A 23,235-nucleotide genomic window follows, 5' to 3' on the forward strand; every position below is an offset into this window, starting at 1 on the left:
CAATGACTTGAAGTGATGGTTGTAATGATGGACTTTTCCTTCTGTCTGAACTGCTGGACCATAATGGGGGATGTAAATTAGTACATTTAAAGTGGGATTTGTTTCTGTAAAGGTGCAATGATTGTATAATTGCTGTCTGCTAAAAATAATGAAAATAAGAGCAACTGTCTCTCCCTTGGTATAATGAATTTACACGGCAAAAATAACACTGAAGTATCTGAAACAGAGGTAGGCACAGCTGAACCCCAGGCTCTTGATGCGGTACTGTGTTTGAGCAAGGGTTATTAACTTTTTCAATCAAAATCTCTGTTTCAGAGATCCTGAGCTTCAAGTGGTCTGAAAACCACAGGGGTGGCTGTAAGAAGCAGAAACCTGAGTGAGTAGGTTGCCCAACAAGGACTTTACAGGCTGTTCCCAAGAAGACTTTTATGTGCATTTAACTTGGAAGCAATAATACTTCTTTGTGGTTGCTTGTTAGTGTGTTGTGCAAATGGAGGTAGATATAGCCAAAAAACCCCCAAAACAACACCTTCTGATTTTAAGCCCCTGTTCTTCCATACCTGTAGTTTTCTCATGGACCGTCTTATGTTTCTGGTTGTATTATCTTCTGATTCCAAGCCCTTGTTTTTCCATACCTATACTTTTCTCGTGAATCATCTTATGTTTCCACTGGGGATAGAAATGCAGCCTCCATGCTCCATTCCAAGGACCTTGGCAGTTGTTGGCAATAGTTGTTCCTGCAGTAGCTGCAGAAAATGCTGCGGTGGCCGCCTGGTTCCTTCTAACTTGTTCCCAAGGACTGTAATCAGCTGCCATGTGGATGCTGGACGAGGAGTAGGCTTGTGCCATTGCTGACACCTCGCTGGCCATTTGTACCGCTCTGACTCCCCATCCCAGCTGGGATCCAGCCCTTCTTTGGAGCCTGTTGAACTTGAATCCTGGCTGGTTTCTCATGCTTGTGCCCTGATCACGTGCATGGTACATCTGCTGGGACTGACTTAATGCAGTTCTGTACTTATCAAAAGCGATCATTGAGATTGGAGGCTTTTTGGCTTCTTGGCTGCCGCTGCTGTCAGTAGTTCCTATTAACACTAATGGAAATCACGCTCTGGCATCAGCAGCACAACACCCCCTGCGCGGTGCTCAGCTGTCTGACAGCGTGATGCTGCAGGATTCGCGGGAATGGAATCGTGGAGGTAATTCCTTCTGCGTCACACAGAGATTTTACTGCAAGGGGTCTTGCTATCGCTTCATACATACTGTGCCAGCTTAATGTGCTGTTATTTTCTTTCTTGGGAAGAGCCCATAAAACCAAAGAGTGTGGTGGAGGTTAATGCTGGTTCTGCAGGCACCAAGAATAAGGGAAGAAAAGTCTTACTTCTTTTGAACTCCAGCCTTTGATGTCGTGCTTCAGAGGGTTTCTCTATGGCCCTCCGTAACTACAGGGAATGCCGGTCTCTCTTCAGCAGCACAGCAGCAGCCAAGCAGGGAAAGCACCCTGTGTCGCCCACCCGAATGTCAGCCCATAGGCAGCAGGATTTGTGCACAGGCTTAGCAGAGAGCTCAGCTACCAGACCCATTCAGAAGTCTCCTTGGTCTTCCAAACAGGCTGGTGGGTGCCTTGCTCTTACTGACTCATGTTGGCCAGACTCTGGGTTGCTCCAGATAAGCGTCGTTATTCTATCATGCTCGTGCTGCTTGTGGCTGTTCGCTGTTAGCCTGCAACGTGGCAAAGGCATCTATTTTTCTATGTTGTTTTTTTTTTCTGATGCTATCTTCAGTTGCTTTGCTTCTCCGTTGCATCTGGATGAATTGGGATTTGGTTTGCTTGCTTAAGTCACATTTCTGTGAAAATTGTCTAAGGAATTAATCACAAAGCTCCGTGGAGGATAAAGGAGCTAGCGAGTGCTGGGAGAACGCTCTCCTAGAAGCACAAAAACAGTTCATCCCCTGTAAAGGTAAGGGAAGTAGGCAGAGCAAGAGACCCCCTTGGCTTAACTGTGAGCTTCTGAGTCTGCTCAAAACCAAAACAGAAGCACACCAGAAATGGAAAAGCAGACGAATACCTGTTGAGAACTACAAGGGCATTGCCAGCATGTGCAGAGATGCAGTTAGAAAAGCAAAAGCTCAGCTTGAATTGAAATTGGCCAGAGATGTCAAAAACTATAGGAAAGGGTTCTTCAAGTATGTAAAAAACCAAGCAGAAACAGAAGGAAAATATTGGCCCTCTGTTAAACAAGAGAGGTGAAGTAGTCATCAACAACGCTGAAAAGGCAGAGGTTCTCAACACTTTCTTCACCTCTGTCTTTACCAGCACAGTTGCGCCCCAGGCCTTGGGGACAAAAATCCAGGTTGATGCAAACACAGACCCACCGTCAGTGAAGGAAGAGTTGGCATGTGAACTGTTACAGGAGCTTCAGCCCTACAAACCGATGGGCCCTGACGTCATCCACCCGAGGGTGTTAAGAGAGCTGGCTGACATCGTTGCGAGGCCGCTCTCCATAATCTTTGAGAAGTCGTGGGGATCGGGGGACGTCCCAGAAGACTGGAAGAATGCTAATGTCACCCCCATCTACAAGAAGGGCTTAAAGGAGGATCCAGGAAATTATAGACCCATCAGTTGTGCCTCAGTCCCTGGGGAAGTTACGGAACGAATCCTCCTGGGGGCTATCACAAGTCAAATGAAGCACGCGATTGGGAAAAGCCAGCAGGGATTCACCAAGGGCAAATCGTGCTTGACAAGTGTGATGGCCTTCTACAACAAAGTAACCTGCCCTGTTGATGTGGGGCGAGTGGTGGACATTGTCTATCTGGATTTCTCCAAGGCTTTTGATACATTTTCCCACAGGCTTCTCCCAGAGAAACTGATGCGTTACAGTCTAGACAAGTGGTCTGTGCGGTGGGTGGGGAACTGGCTGGTGGGCTGCACCCAGGGGGTGGTGGTAGATAGCTCCTTTTCAAACTGGCAACCTGTCACAAGTGGGGTCCCCCAGGGATCGATATTGGGCCCAACGCTGTTTAATATCTTCATAAGTGATCTGGATGATGGGATCAAGTGTACCCTGATGAAGTTTGACGATGATACCAAACTGAGTGGGGAAGTGGACACTTCGGAAGGGAGAACACCTTTCAGGAAGACCTGGATAGGCTGAAAGAGTGGCCTAACAAGAACCTTATGAAGTTCAACAAGGACAAGTGTAAGGTTTTGCACCTGGGAAAACACAATCCAGGAGCGCAGCACAGACTGGGATCTATGCGGCTGGGGAGCAGCTCTGTGGAAAGGGACCTGGGTGTCCTGGTAGATAAGCAGCTCAATATGAGTGAGCGGTGTGCCACTATGGCAAAGAAAGCCCACAGGATGCTGGGTTGCATCAACAAGGGCATCCCCAGCAGAGGTAAAGAAGTCATTATCCCACTCTACTCAGCGCTTGCTGGGCCACACCTGGAGTACTGTGTTCAGTTTTGGTCCCCACTATGCAAAAAAGATGTGGACAGGCTGGAGAGGGTCCAGAGAAGGGCCACACAGATGATCAAAGGACTGGGAAGCCTCCCATATGAGGAAAGGCTGAGAGAACAGGGTTTGTTCAGCCTTGAGAAAAGAAGGCTTAGGGGAGACCTTATTGCCATGTTCTAGTATTTGAAGGGTGGCTACAAAGAAGGTGGAGACTCCCTTTCAACAAGGAGTCACATGGAAAAGATGAGGGGTAATTGGTACAAGTTACTCCTGGGGAGATTCCGATTGGACACAAGAGGAAAATTTTTCACAATGAGAACAATCAGCCATTGGAATCATCTCCCCAGGGTAGTGGTCGATTCCCCAACATTGGACACTTAAGATTTGACTGGACAGAGTGCTGGGCCATCTTGTCTAGACTGTGCTTTTGCTGAGACAGGTTGGACCAGATGATCCTTGAGGTCCCTTCCAACCTGGTATTCTATGATTCTATGAAAATAGTACATGGTTTGAAAAGAAGTGGTCACAGTGTAGAAGATTAAAGGGGGGAAAAAACCAAACCAAAACAAAAAACGTTTTGCCCCCTAAAGGAGAGCTTAGGTGTACCCCAGGAGATAGCATGGGAGAGAGAAGTGAAATTGCAAAGACAGACACACGTCAGCCAGGAGGAGTGATTTGTGCCCAGCAGCTCTGCATTTGGGCTTGGGGAGATTTGCTCATGATAAAGACTTTGACTTTAGAGTCAGTGAGGGGGAAAGTATCTCCTCCAGGACTGGAGCTGCCTGTTCGCTTCCCATGGGCAGTGACACTGAAGTTCTCAGGTGACTTCTATTGCCAGCTTCCCTGGCTTTTCTTTCCAAGATTTCCTGTGGGGGAAAATTTGTGCTGATTTTTGTTTAAAAAATGCATGCATAATCTCCGGCTTTCCAAGCCCGCAGCTAGGGTTTTGGCTGGAACCTGGCAGCTTTCTCTGCTGCGTGGGTCAAGCCAAGCGCTGAAGCCTGGCTGGGAATGAGTTGGAGGTGGAACAAAGTTTCACACCAGTTTGTCCTTCTCTTGTCAATGTGGGCAGGATACTTGCCCACTCAAGTAACCATCGTGAGTAGGTCTCTGAAGTTTGGAAACTGCAGACAAGAAATGGCAAAGTAACGCTGGCATCACTGGAAGAAGCCCTGCCAGGGTGAAACCGCTGCCGCGCTGAGGGGCACGGGCTTGTTCGTGCTGCTTCACTGGCACTTTCCCTTCCTGCGCGCCCCAGCCTTGCCCAGTTTTCTGGACAAAACCTGCTTGGTCACAGTTCAGCTTGGTCCCCTCTTCTTTATGGGGTTTTGAGGCCATGTCAGAGGAGCTGCACGACCTAATCAAGCCGGTGCGGTGTTTTTTGGCAGCGCCTGCCTTCACCTGCACACCCCGAGGCCTCCCCGCTCCCTCCCCATCTCGCAGCGCGCCTCCTCCCTCGCCCAGCTGCCAGGGAAGCTTGCTGCCGTTATCCCAGAGGGGTGCGAAGGCATTTGTCTTCGAGACAACCGTCAATCAGGGACGCCTCCTCCCGAGCAGGCTGCGTGGGCCACTTCTGCAATATGTCGCCGGGCCGCGTGCCTGGGGAGAGGCGATCGCTGGCTGTGCCAGTGCCTGCCTGTCGGTTAGCACCAGGAGCGAAACTCCGAGCTCCTCTCATTCAAATATTTTGGGGCGTTTTTGGGTAAAAGACTGGATTCCCAGATCCTCAGTTCTCCAGCTTTTATTTAAGCAATATTTAAGATTAGTATTTTTCCTTCCAATTTCCACAAGTAACAGTTATCCCTAATTCTTTGGTGTAGGCTGAGGCTTCTAATAGGAATGTTTGAGATTGAAAAGAAAAAAAAAAGCAATCCGCGCTGTAGGCTGAGGTGAGCTGGAGTCACAGGGACTGTGTGTGCTTGTACAACATAGCGTGGGATCTGTTTTGTGGGATCAGAGCACACGGGGTCCTGCGGTCCAGCAGAGCTGTCGCTGAGCTCTGGGATCTGCCACCTGCACAGACCTGCTTCCAGGACATAGCCTGCTCCTTGTACTTGCTGGGAGGAGGAAAACGAGAGTAGTCATTCAATGCTTTGTGCTCATTTTGGGAGCTTATTTTCCCACTTTTTGTGGTTTTGACTCTTATGGTTTCAGTGACCTCTTCCAGGGCTCCTGGGAGTAGAAGTGAAGCTCCAGGAGAATGCTGTAGGCAAATGCTAGCACAGCTGCCTTTTAAAAAGAATAATTTGATTTTGTCTTTTCCTCTTTCTGTATGCCCACGTGTTTTCTGCTCCTACAAACACTCCTTCTGAAATTATATGCTTCAAATCTGCAGTAGCTGTATTGCTTTTGTGGGGGTTTCAACTTGTACTCTCAGTGTGCAGACAAACTCATTACCAGATGTAGTAACAGGCAGTTCTTCCCTCCTGCTCTTTAGGGCTGTGTTCCACTACCTCTGTGCCCAGCCTGCTTTCCTCCCTCCTCCTGGGCTTTTTCAGCCAGCAATAAGGTGGCGTAAGAGGCATAAGAAATCTGTATTTGGGGCTTGGACAACATATTCTGGGGGTGTGTTGAGGAGGGTATTTGCTCCATCTGTTACACCCTCTTCTGCTGCAGGTCACTGCTCTTGTAGCATCAGCTTGCAGCGCTTCTCGTCTACGTGCACATAATCTGCAGCAAGCAAGGAGCAGAGACAGCTCATCTGGTGGGAAGGGGATAGCAGGGGGCAGTAACCCTCTGAGCAGAAATGCCCAGAGCTCATCACGCAAAGCCCTTTAAAATAACCTGCCTCAAACCCAAAGAAGAAAAATGACACTCTTCTTTTTGAGACAGCCTTCAATATACTACACTGCACAGGAATCTTAAAAAGAGCTTTCCTATCTTTAAATGAGAGCGTTTTTAATGTGTAGTCATGTGTTTTTGGAAAGGATCTTTACGTAGGGCCGTATGCAACTGTTGTGTTGAAAGTTGCCAGACTTTAGGTAGTTAATATATAAGTGGTACCAAACTTGTTTTTTCTGGGTTTGTTAGAAAAGCTGGATGTTTTGAACTAGTATCTCTCACCTTTGGCCGAAAAAGGCACTACAGGCTTTATTTATGTTTTTTTTACTTTCTGCTTACCAGTACTGTCTCTGTCTCCAGGCTGGGTTGCAGATGGGTGCTGGGGAGGTGGGCTGGACCGGACCAGATCTGGCTGCATTTGCTCTCTGTGCCAGGCAGCCAGCACGAGATATTTTTGCAGTTGGGTCCTGCTGCATGGGGCTGGATGGCTGGTTCTGGGTCACAGCAAGCAGCTTTGGGGGGTGTTATTTAGCTCTAATTAAACTTGGCAGGAGGTGAAAGGCAAAAGAGAACCAGCATGCCAGCTAGAGGCACCAAGGGCAGAGGGATGGTCACTCGGGGAGCTAGGATGTCCCTCTTGTCCCTGCCAGATGCCCCCAGGGATGGTTCCAAGCACTTGTTGGTTATGGCATTGCTTCTTTCCCTCGACTGATGGGTTTTGCTGTGGGGAAGGTCCTGCCAAGCCGTGTGTGGCCAGGACACCTTGCCCTGGAGGTACCTGTCCTTCCACTGGTTCTTCCCTGGCAGATCTCCCTGTGTTGCAAGGCTCAGACCTATCGCTGCAGACTCCAGAGCCCGTCAGCCAGCAAATGGCCTTTTTCTTATCTTAAAAATCATTGTCGAACTCCAAGCCTAATTTCACGCAAGCAGCTAATTGTCCTCTTTGCAGATGCCAGCGTGGGACCTGCACACACTACACGCACGCTGCGTGTGCACTGTAGTGAACGTGATTTCCCTAGCTATGTTTCATATATATTTACAGCCCAAAGCTGAGAAAAGGCCACTGCTTCCTCCGGCCTCCCCTGCCGAGTGAATATGCTCTGAGCCTGGAAATCTGAGCACTTGCTTGAGGCAAACTAGCCTCGAGGGGTATGTCCCCATGGGGCTCTCACCCTGTCTCGGTGATGCTTCAGAAAATTTGCAAGGTTTGCCCCTTTCATTTTCAGCCTCCTGATATAAACTGGGTCCAAAGACTAGGGCTATGAAAAAAAAAAAAAGGATAATTCTAACCTTTCCTTAAAATAAATAATATATCACCCCAGTGGAACAATGTTATTGCAAATAATGTTCCCTAATGTCTTTGAAGGAGCATTCATTCTCAGCTATTTCGGGTACGTACGCCACCATGCAAAGGTATGTTCCCATGTCTCTGCACGGCAGTGGGGATGGAAAGTTGAAATGCTTTGTTTTCTTGCGGTAGTTTGCTGCCTCAGAACAAACTACCTTTTACCAAACTTTTTCTTCCAGCTCCAAACACCATGCCCTTGTAAAATCTGAGATTACTCACTTTAGCAGGAAATGTGAGGAGGAGGAGGAGGAGCACTACAGTTTCACACCTTTTCTCTCTTGTTTTTCCATCCAGAAACAAGTTCTGTTCTGGCTTGACTGATTGATTGAACCTTTTTCAAGTGCTGTCTGAAGGAGACAGCTTATCTTTTGTTGGATCAGAGATGTGTTTGGCTCTTAAACAGATTTTCTTTAAAATCTGGATGTTTTCTTTCTTTTTGTTTGTTCCTGGAAATCATAGCACATGCACAGAATAAGGGAAAATTTCAAACACAGTTTGTACTTAGCCAGAGCTCCGGTGTGTAATAGGTCAGGTCTCTTGATATGCCGCTTTGAAAATGTGCTTTCTTTGGAAATGAAATATTGCTCAGACCTGCGTGTGCTTCCCCTTCCACCCCACCATCCCAGTTTCAAGTTGTTTTAGACAGCAGCCCTCTGTTTTGGGGGGTTGGTGGTTCCCCCAGCTCTCGGCGAGGGGCGGCGGGTGCGTGCGGGATGCCCACGGCAGGGCTCACCATTTCAGCCTTGTCTGCCTGGAAGCTTCTCTCCATTTCTTGCTGTCTTGTTCAGTCCCATCAAAGATATTCCCTCCCCTGCTAACTTTGCCAGGCTGAAAATGGCACTTTCACAGAGGCTGGAACACACCAGGAATCCTTGAGTCTCCATTCATTTGTCCGTCGCTTCTGCTCGGTAAGAACTGTTTTTAAAATAGCTTGTGACATGGAGGACAGTCAGAGTTTAATAATGAAAATGGTACAAAAATAACTCCAGTGATGGTAGATGTACTTTTTTTTTTAAGAGACAGACTGTTTTTTTTGTTTGGAGATCTGAAATGTCAGTAGGAGATCTTTAGCTCTGGTTGTTTAATGTTTTCAAATCAGCATGAGCTGCTGTATACATTAACCAAGAAGTTCTGCAGTATGTAAGGTCTGCCTGGAGTGGGAACGTAGAGATGAAAATAGTTCAAATAGTGATTTAAAACCATCTCTCTAAAAGGAGCTTGCTTTTCTTGGATAGCCCACCATCCTATTCTGTGAGAGGCTCTCAGTCTTTTCATGCGTGTAGCCACTTCTGGAGAGGAGTGAAGTGCTGTTACTCTCCTTTCACAAATGGGAGATGAAGCACAAAAGAAGCAGACAGCTGGGCTGCTGGAGAGCAAGGACTTGCCTGGGTCCTGGGACGCTACCCTCCTCTATGGCGGACCCACCGGCACAGACCAACCTGCGTTCCCACCCCATCCTACACCCACTTTTTGGACTCAGTTTATGGATATTTAGCTGTCCTTAGGTTGTGTCTGGGATCTCCTTATGGTCTTCAGTCCAAACACTGGATATACCAAGCCTTGCCTAGACTCTTAAGTAGTCCAAGAATCGAGACACTTGTGTAGTATCAGCAGCAATATAGGTTACTGATCTTCAGAGTACTGTACTGTCCAAGTAACACTGACCAGGGTGGTGGAAAGAGGTTGTCCACTGTTAGTTACTCCTCAGGAGGGGCTGGCAGGGTGTCCCTGGTCAAAGGGGCTCTGGCCGCATTGATCAGCTGAGTAAAACCATTCCCTTTTATATAATTCTTTCTTTTGGGCACCTGGGCATTATTTGTGAATCTACCTTTTTAGAGCTTGTAGGAGATTTTGCACAAAACATTTTTATTATTAAATACAGTATCAGCTATCTGTTGCAGATGATTGAACTGAGAGATTTTACATGCCTGTCTAAGTGATAGAGCAGGAGGCTTATGGCTTAGTGGCCACTGGGCAATAGATGTGTGACATCTATACCTCAAACTGACTTTTTTACTTTCCTTGTCAGTAAGGCTGTAAAACATCCAAGTTCTGGAAGTTGGCCGCAGAATATTCTGAAAGAAATATAAATTCTAATAGGTTCATAGCCCAGTCTGTCCCTGACTTTTCCAAGGGACATGGCATGGGTGACTCATGGGAGATGATCTGTGATGTTCTCCAGCTCCACAGCGTGCCCCTCCACTGTGCAGCACACTGTGGTCTTGAGGCATGAAAGTATACGAGGTAATGTCTCAGAAGCTGTGTCACGTCAACACTCACAAGCTTCACTTGTTGTTTTCCATCCAAAAGAAAAAGAAAAGGAGTGAAAATGTTACTTTCCAAGACTGCCTGTAAGGCTTGAGAGGAGAAGGAAGATCTTCCCTTGATCCTTTTTCCTAGGATAAGTTTTTTTTGAAGGTCTCAGAGCAGCAATGGACCGTACCTACTGCATGGACTGCACTGTTGGAATAAAAGGGCAGGCCAAGCCATTTCTGTTGCATTTGCAAAGAGCTCCTACGCCAGTCAAAGCAACCATGACTTGACCTGTACCTCTGACCAAGGCCCTTGCTGGCAGCATTTTCCAGGGGAGGCTGTGGAAGTGGTTGTGTTTGTGACCCTTGAGACTTGAGGTTAACCAGAGGGTGACTGGGACTGGGAGGCAGCAAAGGAGGTGTTTGGGCCAGAGAGAGGAGGAGGAGAGAAGCCAGCTGCAGAGTCCAGCCTGGAGGAGACCTCGGGAATAAAGGGATTTGACTCCTGCCTTTGGGGCTCCCAGAGGGAGAACCCAGTGTTGGGGGCTTTGCACGTCGCTCTGCCTATCCTAGTCAGCCTCCATTCTGTTTGCCTCCTGGTTTTATTTATGCTAGCTGTATTTCTGCTAGTATTTTTATGGGTTTGTTTTTTCTGTTTTATTAACAGAGCAGCTACACTTTTACCACAGGCAGGATGATGCTGGACTTTCTGCTGAAAGCTGCCAGATCACGATGATGTGTTTTACCCAGCAGAGCTCACCAGGCGAGGCTCCCATCACAGCAGAAGTTGCCAGGGAAGTTTATTAGAGCAGCAATCGCCCCTCAGCCCATGCTCAGTCACTGGCCTAGTATTTCATCATTGCTATTTCTTGCTTGTATTTTGTGCTGGCTTCTTCATTCTTCTGAGATCAAAGTCATATTCTTATTAATCAGTAAAAAAATAGGGGCACGTATCTGTTTGATCATATACAGAAAAATACCCAGCAGGGCTAGCTTAGTCTGCTGGATCTATTGCAAACTCACTCTGCTAATGGCTTGCTTAGGTAAAATAAGATCAAAGTTGGGAGAAGTTCCAAGTTTTCTGTGCTCTTGTCAGATGGCTCCATCTTGGGGTTATTCGCTTGCACACCGGCTGCAGAGGAGGGACCAGCCAGGAGAAGAGAGAGACAGCAGGAGAAGGAAACTTGTAGACTTCAGGAGGAGCAGAAGTTCCTGAAGCTGTCAGAGCTGCTTTTTTCAATAAGTGCGGTTGATCTTCATGGAAAAGGGGACCCTTTGCAGGGGGAGGTGCAGGGTTGGCATGTCAGTGTTGGATGGACACACCTGGTACAAACAGAGGTAGCAAGTGAAGCAGGCAGTGGCAAGGTATCTTTTGATGTGTCTACATTTAGGCTTGCCCTGTGGTGGCAGGTTACAGAAGGAGGGTGTAGCTTGGAAGGCACCAGGGAGAAGGTTGTCATGGCAAAGGCCCAGTCCCAAATCCTGGCTTTGCTTTTGTCTTTTAGCATTGTGCATCACTGTGTTTCAGAAAGTAGGAGCAGCCATAATAACGTTTTAGGTCTTTCATGTATGTCAGAGAAGTGTCCCTAGCTGGCACAGTGAATCATAGAAAAGAAATGCACTCGGGGTTTGAGAGGACGAAAAGGAGCATCCATGTGTTTCAAAGAGAGCAACTCGGAGCCTGTGCTTTGTCTCTTCTGATAAACCTGCTACTGGATGTAGTCTGGGGCAGTGGAAAAGAGAGATCTGCTCTCCTTGATCTAGAGGCTCTGTGCCTGCAACTGGCCTAACCAAAGGGAGTGATGTTCTACCTTCCCATTACGTATCCAGCAATACTTGAGCCTCTTTAAAGAAGAAATGTTCCAGCAAGTGCCAAAATCATTTAGTACTCACTGCTTGTGCTGCAAAGCTGCTGGAGGTTGCTTGTAGTAACGGAGGTCCTGCGGAGATCGGTCCAGCGAGAGGTCCTGGCAAGGATCGGTAGGGCAGTGGCTGGGTGGTAGCTCTGCGGCTGGGCAGAGGAGGGGGCTTCCTTCCTCTGCAGGCAGCTCTGGTGGGTTTTCTCACCCCTTTGGTCATGTTGCTGAAGCAGACATTTAGCACTAGGTCAGGAAATATTGTTCTTGTATTGTCGGGCTGCTTGAGTGAGAGGTTGGTTCAGTCTCTGAGCTGCAAATCGCTGCTGGGCTGGTGTGTAAGGACCCAGGGGCTGTTTGTGTTCCTTGTGCCCAAACCCAGCCTGATTTCTAGGCGTGGGGCAGGTGAGTATGTAGGAGTGTTGCTCCTTGGAGGGTCCCCATCGCTCTGACCCATCCCCAACATCGCAGGTGGGCTGAGCAGGCAGGGCATGAGCTGCTGCAGGCAGATGGGGTTCTGTGTGCCCTTCGCTGCTCTCTGCGTGTAAACCCAGGCTCGGTGCTGGCACAGTCGTTTTCTCTGTAGCAAATCAACTGGGCACCTCTTCTGAGAGAGGAGAAGGTGGCACCAGGGTTGATGGCCAGGGATGTGACCAGTGCTTTTCTTGTTTGCCATCCACAAAGGATGAGTGTGGCTGGAGAGAGGGCGGGCAGTGTGGATGCACCAGGGCCTGTAAATCATAGACAGACGGGGGAGGCAACAAATCAAGCGCCCACGAAGAGGGAATTGTATAGACAGCGGTAGATCAGTGGGTGTGTGCACAGTGATCCATGTGCGGTCAGACTGTAAGGGAAAAGGATGTGCCGGCTTGGTATCCCTGGAAAGATGTTTTGTGGCTATCAGAAACCAAAGCACAAGGAGCTCTCTCTGGTAACAAATATTAAACTTCTCTGAAACAACCAGAAAATACACTGTTAGGCAGCTGGGAAAAGTTCCCCGAGACTGGCAGTTAATACTGGTTGCTTATGTTAATAGCGAAAAGCCAGCGATGTTCAGCTGTTTGCAAAGCAGCCATGTCTGCCCAGGAGTGTTTGCAATTTAAAACCCCAAATGCTGGGGATGTGAGTTGCCCCCATGTGGTCCTTTTTCCCATTGCGGGGAAAGCAGCATCGGCGCAGGGAGAACCTGGTGCTTTTTCCCAGTGCAAGATAACCTGACAGGTTTTTTTCTAGTCTCATGCCCATTGCTGGGGCCTCTGGCCTCTCTCCTGGGGCCTCTGGCCTCTCTCCCGAGGCCAGCGCTTGGCTGCTCCGGCCCCCCGCACCTCCTTCCCTCCCTTCCACATCGTGGCTGGTTTTCTAACTGTGGAAGCAGTGGTGATGAGGGATGCTTGTTTGGTTGGTTTTGCTTTTTCCTAAATCACCTGGTGCTGAGGAGTAATAAAATATTTATTAGTTGTTACAAAACCAAACCCAGAACAACAGCACAGTGAGCAGTCAAATATTCCTCCTTGCGGCGGTACCTGAACAGCAGATGCCCTAAGGAGGAAGGGCTCTGTGCTGCTCTCGGTCCTGTGCTGTAGGCTGGTCTCTCTGGACAAAAGGCAGAGGTGCTTTCTCTGGGAATTACCTGCAGTCCCCAGCTGAACCGATTCCTGCGACACGGGTGGTGCTGATGGGCTGAGCCATCAGGGACCGGCGTGCAGCGCCGCGGTGCATCCTCACATCCCGGGATGCGCTGGGTGCGAGGGCACCGTGAGGCGTCGGTGCACCGAAACACCCAGTCCTCGATCAGAGGTGTTCAAACATGGCAGTAAAGGGGGTCACCTCTCTACCACAGGGGTGCCTTTCACTTGAAAACCTCCTTCTACAGAGTTAAAATCTGACTGCTATTCCAGCAACTGTCACGTTGATGGGTATGGCTTTATTAGCTGGTTTGAGTACACGTACAGCTGTGGATGGGTTATTCTGTAGCCTGCCGCTGACAAATCAGCGGTTAGCCCTAAAACATTTGGCAATCTACAATCTAGGATGGCCTCTTCTTGTAAATCTTCTGTTGGATATGGTACTGCCGTAGCATGATGTAGGTTGCAAGGCACTTCTGGAGGTCTCTGGCCCAATTTCCCTGCTCAAAGCAGGGCTCCCTCCCAAACCAGATCATGTTCATGCAATCAGGTTGTGAAAATTTGCAAAGCTGGAGATGCCACAGCCTCTCTGGGCCCCTGTCTTAGTGCTGGACCATCTTCACTGCAACATTACACAAGAATTCTTATAAATTCTTATGAAAATCTCCTTTCTGCTAGCTGTCAAGGCATGTCATCTGTGGCTCTTGGACATTTAATACTGTTGATGTGCATCATACAATGTTTGGAAAGACAACTGTCCTGTGAGTGCAAGTCATCTTGTTTTCTTCACACATGTAGGTTTGAAAGTTCACTTTAAAAGAGTGAAAATCTGCAAGAAGTTTTTCTAGTTCTTCTAAGTTCAAAGCACGTAAATCTGAGACTCTGCTTTGATCCCCCCTGTGATACAGTGTGGGGTACAAAACCCAAATCCAGCTGACATTGTGTCATTGTGTAATGTAGACCCTAAGCAGAGAGCTGTACGGCTGTATTTGTTCCTGTGTGCTCAGACACAGCAAAGCATTTTGGAGAGAGGATGGGTTAGCGAGGCACGTTGCCATGTATAACGTTTTTCAGAAAACTTTTCCGCGGCAAACAGCTCCTCTTTGCAATGCTTGTGCCCCCCCGGTGTAGGTGACGGAGGCTGGAGATGATGCGCAGAGATGGTGCCAGCTGTTCGCTGGCTGGAACAACTCTGGAGAAGGTGCCATGGCTCCATGCGTTCAGGTTTGCGTTTGGCTCTGAGTCAGATGGAATATGTACAAAAATAACACGTAGCAAGAAAGCTGCTGGTGAGCATTTGTCCTGAGGAGGCTGGTGTGCTGTTTGCTGAGATCTGCATCAAGCAAATTCAAGAAATTGCCTCTCTGATTTACTTACAATTATGGTGGGGACATGGCATATGCCAGAGATTGTTCCACTCCATTTCTGAGATCATCAGATTGTGCTGGGCATGCAGGTGTTTTTTTTTTTTTTCTTTAAAAAAAAGTAAGACCAAGAAGATAGAAAGCATATGGATGTCCACATCTAGTCACTGGTGAGCTCTTCCCCATAATTTAGTCCATTATGGAGAAGACCTCTGCCAAGCTTCTTATGAAAAGCCATGCAATCCACTAGGAATGCCAGCCCAAAGCTCTGTGGGTGCCCTGCCTGATACCTGTGGCAGGAGTTCATCATCACTGACTCAATTACATTTTTAATATGCATGTGTATATCTGGCAACTTAAGTACTCACATGCTTTAGATAGATAAAGACTGTGAAACACTCTGCTGCATAAACACACCACAATATTAACTTGGGTCGTTTGGGTCCAGAGTCACTGTATGCAAGCAGGGTGTTCTGCAGTCTCTCCAGTGCAGAAATTACTGTTATTTCTTTAACGGCTGTCACACACTGAAAGCAGTTGTGGGGAAAAGCAGCGCGGGTTGGAAAAGCAAGGGAAGGTAAATAGAATAAACCTCTTCCATCTACTGCAGTACTCCTGCTTTCTCCCTTAGCTCTCTACTTCTCTCCTGTGCGACGGCACCTGGGTTTGTGTTTGCAGCAGGGGCAGGGAGGCTCTGCCCCTCCCCAGCCTCACACCCACTGGGCTTGTAACCCAACAGGGTTTCACCTCCTGCCATAGCTGGTGCGAAGGCTATGATATTGTACTGATGTGCTTCGAAGGGGAAGGAATTCTGTTGTTTTCTGCTATTTGTAAGCACACTACGGAAGGTAACTAAGTGAGAAGGGGTTTGTATTGGCCCCTTAGTGGCCTTACTGGATCTGCAGAAGCTGTTGGCTTGCTTTATATGGATTTCTAGCTGATCACTGTGCCTCTGATAGCGAGAGATAAAATAACACCCCTGCCTTTAAAGCACTTAAGGTGAGTGTTCAGGGCATGCGCTCTTTTGAGCCTGTGGGTGGGTTGGTGGCATAGCTTGGCCCTGCTTCGAGGCTTTGGAGTGTGGTGTTGGGGCTGAGGCTGCCCCCCGCCCTGGTCCAGCCTCTGCCGGGGAGGTGCTGCCTCCCGGCTGCCCGAGGGGCACTTCTGGGGTTCGGGGGTGATGCCTTGGTGCCTGATGGGGAGGGGAAGAGGCGTAAAATGGGAGGTGGAGCGTGCTGGGCAGATTTCGTTGACCTGCAGGTCTGGTCCCCTCCGCTCCCTTGCTGGTGCTGACTTTCTGCACCAGGCATCTGCTGCTGTGCTGCAGAAGCTAAATTTAATATGAAAACAGTTTAATTTTGGCTCACATTGACTGCTTTCATGATAACGTCCGTAACAGTGGCACGGACACAGATCAATACGCCAGTGCTGCTTCATGGTCTGGCGGGGATAGAAGACCGAGGGTCCCGTTAGGCGGGGAGTGGGCCGTGCTGCAGCCTGGTGTGATCAGAGAGGATCTCCCTTTCCCTGGATGGGGAAAATACTTGCATAGAGCTTGGGGGCGAGGAGGAGGCAACTGACACTTCAGTAGAGACAAATCTGATGATTCATTTCCACAGCCCCCAGGAGCTCACGTGTGAGCTGCGTATTGGGAGTTTCTAGGAATTTCAAGGAGCATCATTCGTTTTGAAGGTAGCCCGTTCAATATTGAGGAAGGAGCATAAAATATTGCTGCTAGATGGCATTATAGGAATTGAACAAGCAAGGACTTCTGGAGGTTGTTCGAAGAAGCTGGGGGGAAAAAAAAAAATGCCATCCACAATGTTAAAATCCCAAATGAAAAGCTTTTTGGCTCAGAGTATCTGTGCTCTTAGTATGTCTTTCCTTGTGCCTCAACACCCTGATTTCAATGTTACCTGTAGTTTTCCTGTTTCTTTTCTTGGTTTCTTATGGCCTCTATCGCCCTGTTGTTTCTGCCTGATGTTCAGAATGGTTGCTAATACAAAATCGTCAATGCATTTAATTAACATCTTGCTTTTCTCTTCTTCCAGATAACACTTAATAAAAACAGACCTAGCGCCTTCCCACAGGTGTCTCCCACTTGATCACTACATTGTCTCTGTCTCCTCTTATTGCTGACCCAGTTTTCTTTTCAATTCCGTCAGGAGCTTCCATCAGCTCAGATAGGTTTGGAGCCTGCTTTACGTCTAATGCTGTGCGTATTGCCCAAGGGCTCGTGATGTTGAGGGTGCTGTTGGCAAACGCCACAAAGGGTTTTAGGTGCCTGACGTGGCAGGTGGACTCTTGGAGCCAAAAATTAGATCCTGCCAGCCTTAAAGCCAGGAGCTTTTGGCAGTGCTTTTCCACAGGGCTCATTGCAGATGGTGCCCAAGGCTGAGATGAGTCAGGTTAGAGGGACGGTCCTTGCTCTGGCCCTGTGATGCTGAGCCTTGTTGCACATGTCAGTCTGGGCTGCTGTTTTGGGGGGGGGGTATCACCCGTCCTTCCAGCACCCACAGGGGTGGCAAAGGCTGTTCCATGTTTTCTGAAGGAGAGCATATTGAGTCTTGCTTTATGTCACTTTGATGAACACCTCTCCATAAGCACCAGGATAAACTAATCCCAGATTATCACATCAAATTGCCATTGCTCACTAACCCTCCTCAGCATGATGTTACAGAATTAGTTACCAGTATTCATGATGTTCGTTACTGCAGTCCCTGAACACCCCGCATGGCGCATCATCTAGATCTAGTGATATTTATTGTTGCGTTTTCCAAGTGGTCCCTCTCCTGCTTTTTATCACTAGCTGTGTTTACTAGGCTTCATTATACTCTAGTTGTTTGAATCTCTGTAATTTTTGATACTTTATTCAAAGCCATTTAGACACTTAGACCCATTAATTTTATTTTTCTTTTCCATTCTAATGGACTGGTTTCTTCTGCTGGCATACAAGTGAGAAAAAAGTACCATTCTCTAGACCTTTTGGTCATTAGTAAATAGTAGTCCTAATTCTTCCTGCTCTCTTTTCCTGTTAAGTTTGAAGTTGTCATATATACATCTTGTTTTCTTCCTGCTCTTTTGTCTAAATTAATTCTTATCCTCAAACCAGGCACAACATTTAAATCCCTGCAGCCCTTCAGCATGAGTGTTGTCTGCATCTTAAGATGTTATGCTGGCATTGCTGGTACATGACTTATGTTCCTGCTGCGACTTTGTCTGCACTACAAGCTGAAGAGGTGGGGGGTTTTAGCTATATCTCTTTTTAAACTGACAGATAAATTGGCAAAATAATGGCATGTTATCTTACAAGGCTGGAATAAACCCTTGTAAACTTTCTATTGATGTCATTGTGCCAAAATTAGAACTGTCTTGTAAGTTATACCAGCTGTATGCTGGACAGAAACTGTTTTGAGCAGCAAAGAGACAGCAGAGAAAGTCCTTGCTAGGATAAGAACAACAAGTTTGCCCTTGTATGATTTCTTTGGCATTAAATGGCATTAAATTATTTCACCACTGGTCCTGACAGGTGTTTTATATGTGACAAGCCAAAAGAAATGAGCAAGGAAAAAAAAAAACCAAAAACAAACAAAGAAAAACCAAGGCCCCGGTGTGCTGATGAGTGTCATCTTCAACAGCCAGCTCGCAAGGCTTCCCGTTCAGTGATGAAACCTCATCTTCTGAAGGGGAGGAGAGGCTAAATGGGGAAGAGATTGCACTGAAACAGTCTTTTCTAAGCGTACACACAGCAACTGACTTTTGACTTAAGTATACCTGAAGTGGTAAAAGTCTTGTATGCGTTTTGTGGCAGCAGAGTTGTTTAGAAATTATGTTCAGGGTGACTTTAGGTGCTCATGATGCTTAAATGAACTTGCCAGGATGAAGAGTGCATGTGTGTATGTACCCACGCGTGGCTGATTCCTCATCTATTGCCGCTGTCCGCAAGGGAGAGCAGAAGGTGCACATCATAAGCACCCCAATAAGAAATTGCAGAAGATTAGTGTGTTTTTTTCTCATACATAAGCCCTTCTTGATTAATTTTCTCCTTTTGCGTGTTTTGCAGATAAGTAAGCAGCAGCTCCAGACAATCAAAGATCGTTTCCAGGCCTTTCTCAACGGAGAAACCCAGATTGTGGCAGATGAAGCATTTATAAACGCTGTCCAGAGCTACTATGAGGTAAGGAGAGATGATACAATATTCATATGAATCCCTGTTCTCCTCCCTATTCACAGAGAGAGTCGAATCCTGAACTAATGGGTTCTTTGTCCTTTGTCAACAAAGCACAAAACAAGGGCAAGTGCAAGGCTTCTCCCATCTGATGTCTGATACATCACAGGGTTTGTGAGGTTCAGGGTTTGAACATGCAACCATATGGCAACTGTGGCAACCCCTACACCATGATGTATCCTGTAGCTTGATTATGAGGAGGATCGTACCTCCTTTAAGCTGAAAAATATCTTCCTGATGCTTTTAAACAGTGTTGTCGTTTAACCCCAACTGGCAACTAAACTGCACACAGCTGCTCACTCACTCCCCCCTGGTGGGATGGGGGAGAGAATTGGAAGAGTAAAAGTGGGAAAACTCGTGGGTTGAGATAAAGACAGTTTAATAGGTAAAGCAAGAGCCACGCACGCAAGCAAAACAAACCAAGGAACTCATTCACTGCTTCCCATTGGCAGGCAGGTGTTCAGCCATCTCCAGGAAAGCAGGGCTCCATCATGCGTAACGGTTACTTGGGAGGACAAATGCCATCGGTCCGAACATCCCCCCTTTCCTTCTTCTTCCCCCAGCTTTATGTGCTGAACATGACATCATATGGTGTGGAATATCCCTTTGGTCAGCTGGGGTCAGCTGTCCCAGCTGTGTCCCCTCCCAGCTTCTTGTGCACCCCCAGCCTGCTCGCTGGTGGGGTGGGGTGAGAAGCAGAAAAGGCCTTGACCCTGTGTAAGCACTGCTCAGCAGTAACGAAAACATCCTTGTATTATCAACACTGTTTTCAGCACAAATCCAAAACATAGCCCCATACTAGCTGCTATGAAGAAAATTAAGTCTATCCCAGCCAAAACCGGCACAAACAGTGTACTCTAAAACAAGAAAGCTGGCACGATATAAAATAAATGTCATGTGCTCCCTGTGAAAAATACCAAGAGAAAACTGGGCAGCACGTTCAGTTCTTGCTGAAGCTTTTGCTTGTGTCTAATTGACTTCGGGATTTTCAGCAAGAGCCTTGTCTTTTCTCGTTGGTATGACAAGTGCTGTAAAGCAAAGGGGGAGGAAGGGGGATGTACAAAACTAGATGGTACCAAAGAACATGAAGCATCATTCATAATTGTGCAAAAGAATAATTATGCATGTCTGTCTTTTTGCACCTCTTTGTATGCAGCCCTTAATGCTGCCTTTCATATCTTTTCTCAGAAGGAAAGAGCTTCTGTTTTTGAAGGAAATCGGTGCTTGTGATTTGTATGAGGAGTGTCGCTTATTTTTTTGCTAGCCCTTCTGCAAACCATTTCTCTTTCTCCCTAGAGTTATTCTGTCATAAAGGTGAAGATTTCGCATTGCCTACATAAAATATTTCTCTGGAAGTGGAATCGAAGAGGGGACCAAAATCAGATACTAAAACTGAAGAGAATTTTAACTCTATAAAAAATGGCAGCAGCTGCTTCTGTGTAAGGAAAGCACAAATTGTCTCTGGACTAACTCTATTAAACCAGCCTAGTAGTTACTGCTCCATTGTTCTCTGTACAGGAAGGAAGCTGAGAGTAATTTACATCTCTTACCAGGAAAGAAATTGCCAAGGGATCATGAGTTTATCACAGCTTCACCGAACAGATGCTCTCAGAGAAGGTTTTCAAGATGGCGTGAGCTGCATTTTAGGATGCAAGAGCAGCATAATCTGTTCAGATAAGACTATTGTGCAGGAAAAGGAAACTGCTTAAAAACAGGCGAAATACATCCCTGTTTCACCAGGGGGTCTGGCTGAAAGCAAGTCCTGACCAGCTCCAGAAGTCCTGTGCTGTATAATTACCCCAAGTAATCAAGCTTACAAAGAGCAGTTGATCAGCACGAGGTGTCTGCAAACCCTATGTCTTCAGTTCAACTGGACACTCCACCTGCTCTGTCCTACTTAAAACAGGCCACAAAAAGCATAATACATTGCTCTGTGTCCTTTAGCGCAACGTTCTTTTTCTTCTTCTTAACTGTTGGTCTCCTTTAATTTACGGCTGTGTACTTTCAGCTGCTGTGCAGCTGTAGCATGGCTGCGTGTGTCTTCCTCGGCACCGTCTACAGTGGCACGAGGCAAAGCCTTGCCGCAGAAAGCCTCTGCCCCCTCTCAGTGCCTGAGCACTTCCCTGCTGACAGTCTTCTTCCTCCCTTCTCTGCAGAGAGGTGCCCACCCTTGGTTGAGCCATGGTGCAATCTCAGCAGATCCTGCCTATCTCAGCTCCTGCAAATCTGAGTTTTGTGCAATTAACTGTCCCTTGGATGGACGCTATCTAGAAGTTGGCATTTAGGTACTGACTTATAAAGCTGCATGATGGCTTGGAAAATACTAAAACTTGTTTTTTTGCTAAGCTGAAACTGGCCATCTCTGCAGGATGTGGCTCGTGTTTCTAAGGGGTTCACTTACTATTAGTGCAGATTAGAATCATTACCTGGAGAATGATTTTTTTTTTTTTTCTTTTTTTCCTTCTGGAGAAAGAAAGAATTGAAGGTGACATGGTAAGTCAGGGATGCGTTTGCTCTTGCCGTAGATGTGTTTGCATGGCCACATTCTGCTGTTAAGTCTGCTGTCAAGGAGTAAGTGTGTGATTGCCAGGCTTAGACTAGTTCACAGGCTGCTATCAAATTAAAATATGAGTGAGCTGAGCAGGCTCCACTGCTGTCTGCAAAGCACCGCTGTGCCTGCAGGAACGCTGCAGATCCATGTGTGCGAGGTGGGCCCAGCACACTCCAACAGACGCTCCAGGAGGGCCTCTCTCATGCCCTTTCACTTCTAATGAGTAAAGCTTCATCTGTCAACCAACACTTTATGCAGCAGTCCCTTCAGTGGGTATTATGGGAGTGCTTCATTAGACCCATTTCCACTCTGCTGTGGGCAGATAGAGCCAGGACCATGCGTGACCTGGGGGGCTCATCTACGGACGTGGCAGGAGGTGCCTGACCCAGCTCACAGAGGCCAGTTCTCTTCTGCATGCGCCGGTGTGTGCACCCACGCTAGGATTTTGCTCCAGCAATTCTTGACTCCTGGCAGTCCTACCAGGCAGTCTTACAGCCAGGCGATTCACCTGGTATTTTCTAAAGAAAGCAGCTCGCTCTGCAGGACAAAACACCTCTTTTATCTTTTTTTATCTTCCTATTTCACGGTCTTTTTCTGCTGCTTTGTGTCTGACTGGCGCTCCCCCACACATGCCTCCTTTCTGCCAGCTGCAGCCCTCCTTTCTCTGCTGGCTGCTGCTCTGCACCCAGGGAGGATAAATCGGGGCTGAGGGGAGACAGGGAGTCAAGTCCCCCTGCTCAGTGCCGTCACCCCTCTGACGGGGGTGAGGACCACAGATAACAACGGCCGCTGGTGTTGGTGGGTATGGGAAGTCATTAGCGCTGTCGCACAGGGTCAGGCCAAAGGTGCCTGGAGCGGATGATTAGAGAGAGGACGTGGGAGCCGAGGATGCCACAGCAGGGCTGTTCGCCGTGACCTCACACCGTTTCCAGCAGTCAGTGTGATGGGGACTTCCTCGGCTGTGCCAGCAGCTTGGATTTTGATAGCTCTCGCCTATTACCTAAAAGCACCTGCGCACACCCAGGGTGTTATCACTCATATTTAAGCTCTGCAAGGAGGCAAAATGTGTGCTCGTATCGTTTCAGCATGGACTGAAGAGGCTGCTGGTGGCATCCTGCCTGTCTCGTCTGCCGGGAGTGTTCCCTAGCACAGTGATGTTGGGAGGAAACAGCCCAGCTCTTCCTCAGCAGCATTTCTGGGCTGGTCCTGGAGCAAAACCCACTATTAGTCCCGACAGATGCCTGTGCCATCAAGCATCTGGGAACATGGAGTGCCATGTTGCTGAGTGGTATAAAAAAAAAAATCTACCATGTCCTTAGGTCATCCTCAAGCTCTTTAATTATTGAGAGCTGATAGATACACGCTGGTGCTGGCACGGCTTCTTCCCAGCCTGCTGCATTGATCCGTTCTCAGCATCATTAATAAAACAGCAGTTCTTTCTGGGCATTGATTGCTCTCCTGTGTTCAGCGCTTGGGAGAGGAGAGCCAACACAATATCCCCCTGTCCCTCTCTCACCCTCCAGCTCTGCGTTGCTCCCAGGGCATCTCCTGGTCTGCAGGGGTCTGTTGCTTCTGCTGCTCTTGCAGTGGGAAGAACATCTTCATCAAAAGCCTTCTCCCTCCCTCCTGCTGTCAGTGTCCTGCACCTTGCAGGCTGCTCTCTCTGAAAGCCTTCCCAGGCAGCCTCAAACCGTGCTGAACCATCCTGTGCTTCTTCAGCAGAGCTGGAGCAGGAAGGGATTTGGCCTCATCCACCTGTGGCCATGCCACCTTTTA

At 47.8% G+C, this 23,235-nt stretch overlaps 1 protein-coding gene across 1 annotated transcript in view; it reads left to right on the plus strand.

Annotated features, from left to right (window-relative positions):
• Window positions 1-2,432: 2,432 nt before the first annotated feature.
• The window catches only part of LOC104073953 (calcium-dependent secretion activator 1-like), a gene marked incomplete at its 3' end in the record, with an annotated part of 95,864 nt that continues 75,061 nt past the window's right edge, over window positions 2,433-23,235 (plus strand). Inside the window, exons 1-2 of the mRNA XM_009573899.1 lie at window positions 2,433-2,918; window positions 18,744-18,857. Coding sequence (XP_009572194.1) covers window positions 2,433-2,918; window positions 18,744-18,857 — 600 coding nt within the window. The remainder of the gene's footprint in view (window positions 2,919-18,743; window positions 18,858-23,235) is intronic.

This window comes from Fulmarus glacialis, unplaced genomic scaffold (genome assembly GCF_000690835.1).
Source record: "Fulmarus glacialis isolate BGI_N327 unplaced genomic scaffold, ASM69083v1 scaffold5532, whole genome shotgun sequence".
NCBI lineage: Eukaryota > Metazoa > Chordata > Aves > Procellariiformes > Procellariidae > Fulmarus > Fulmarus glacialis.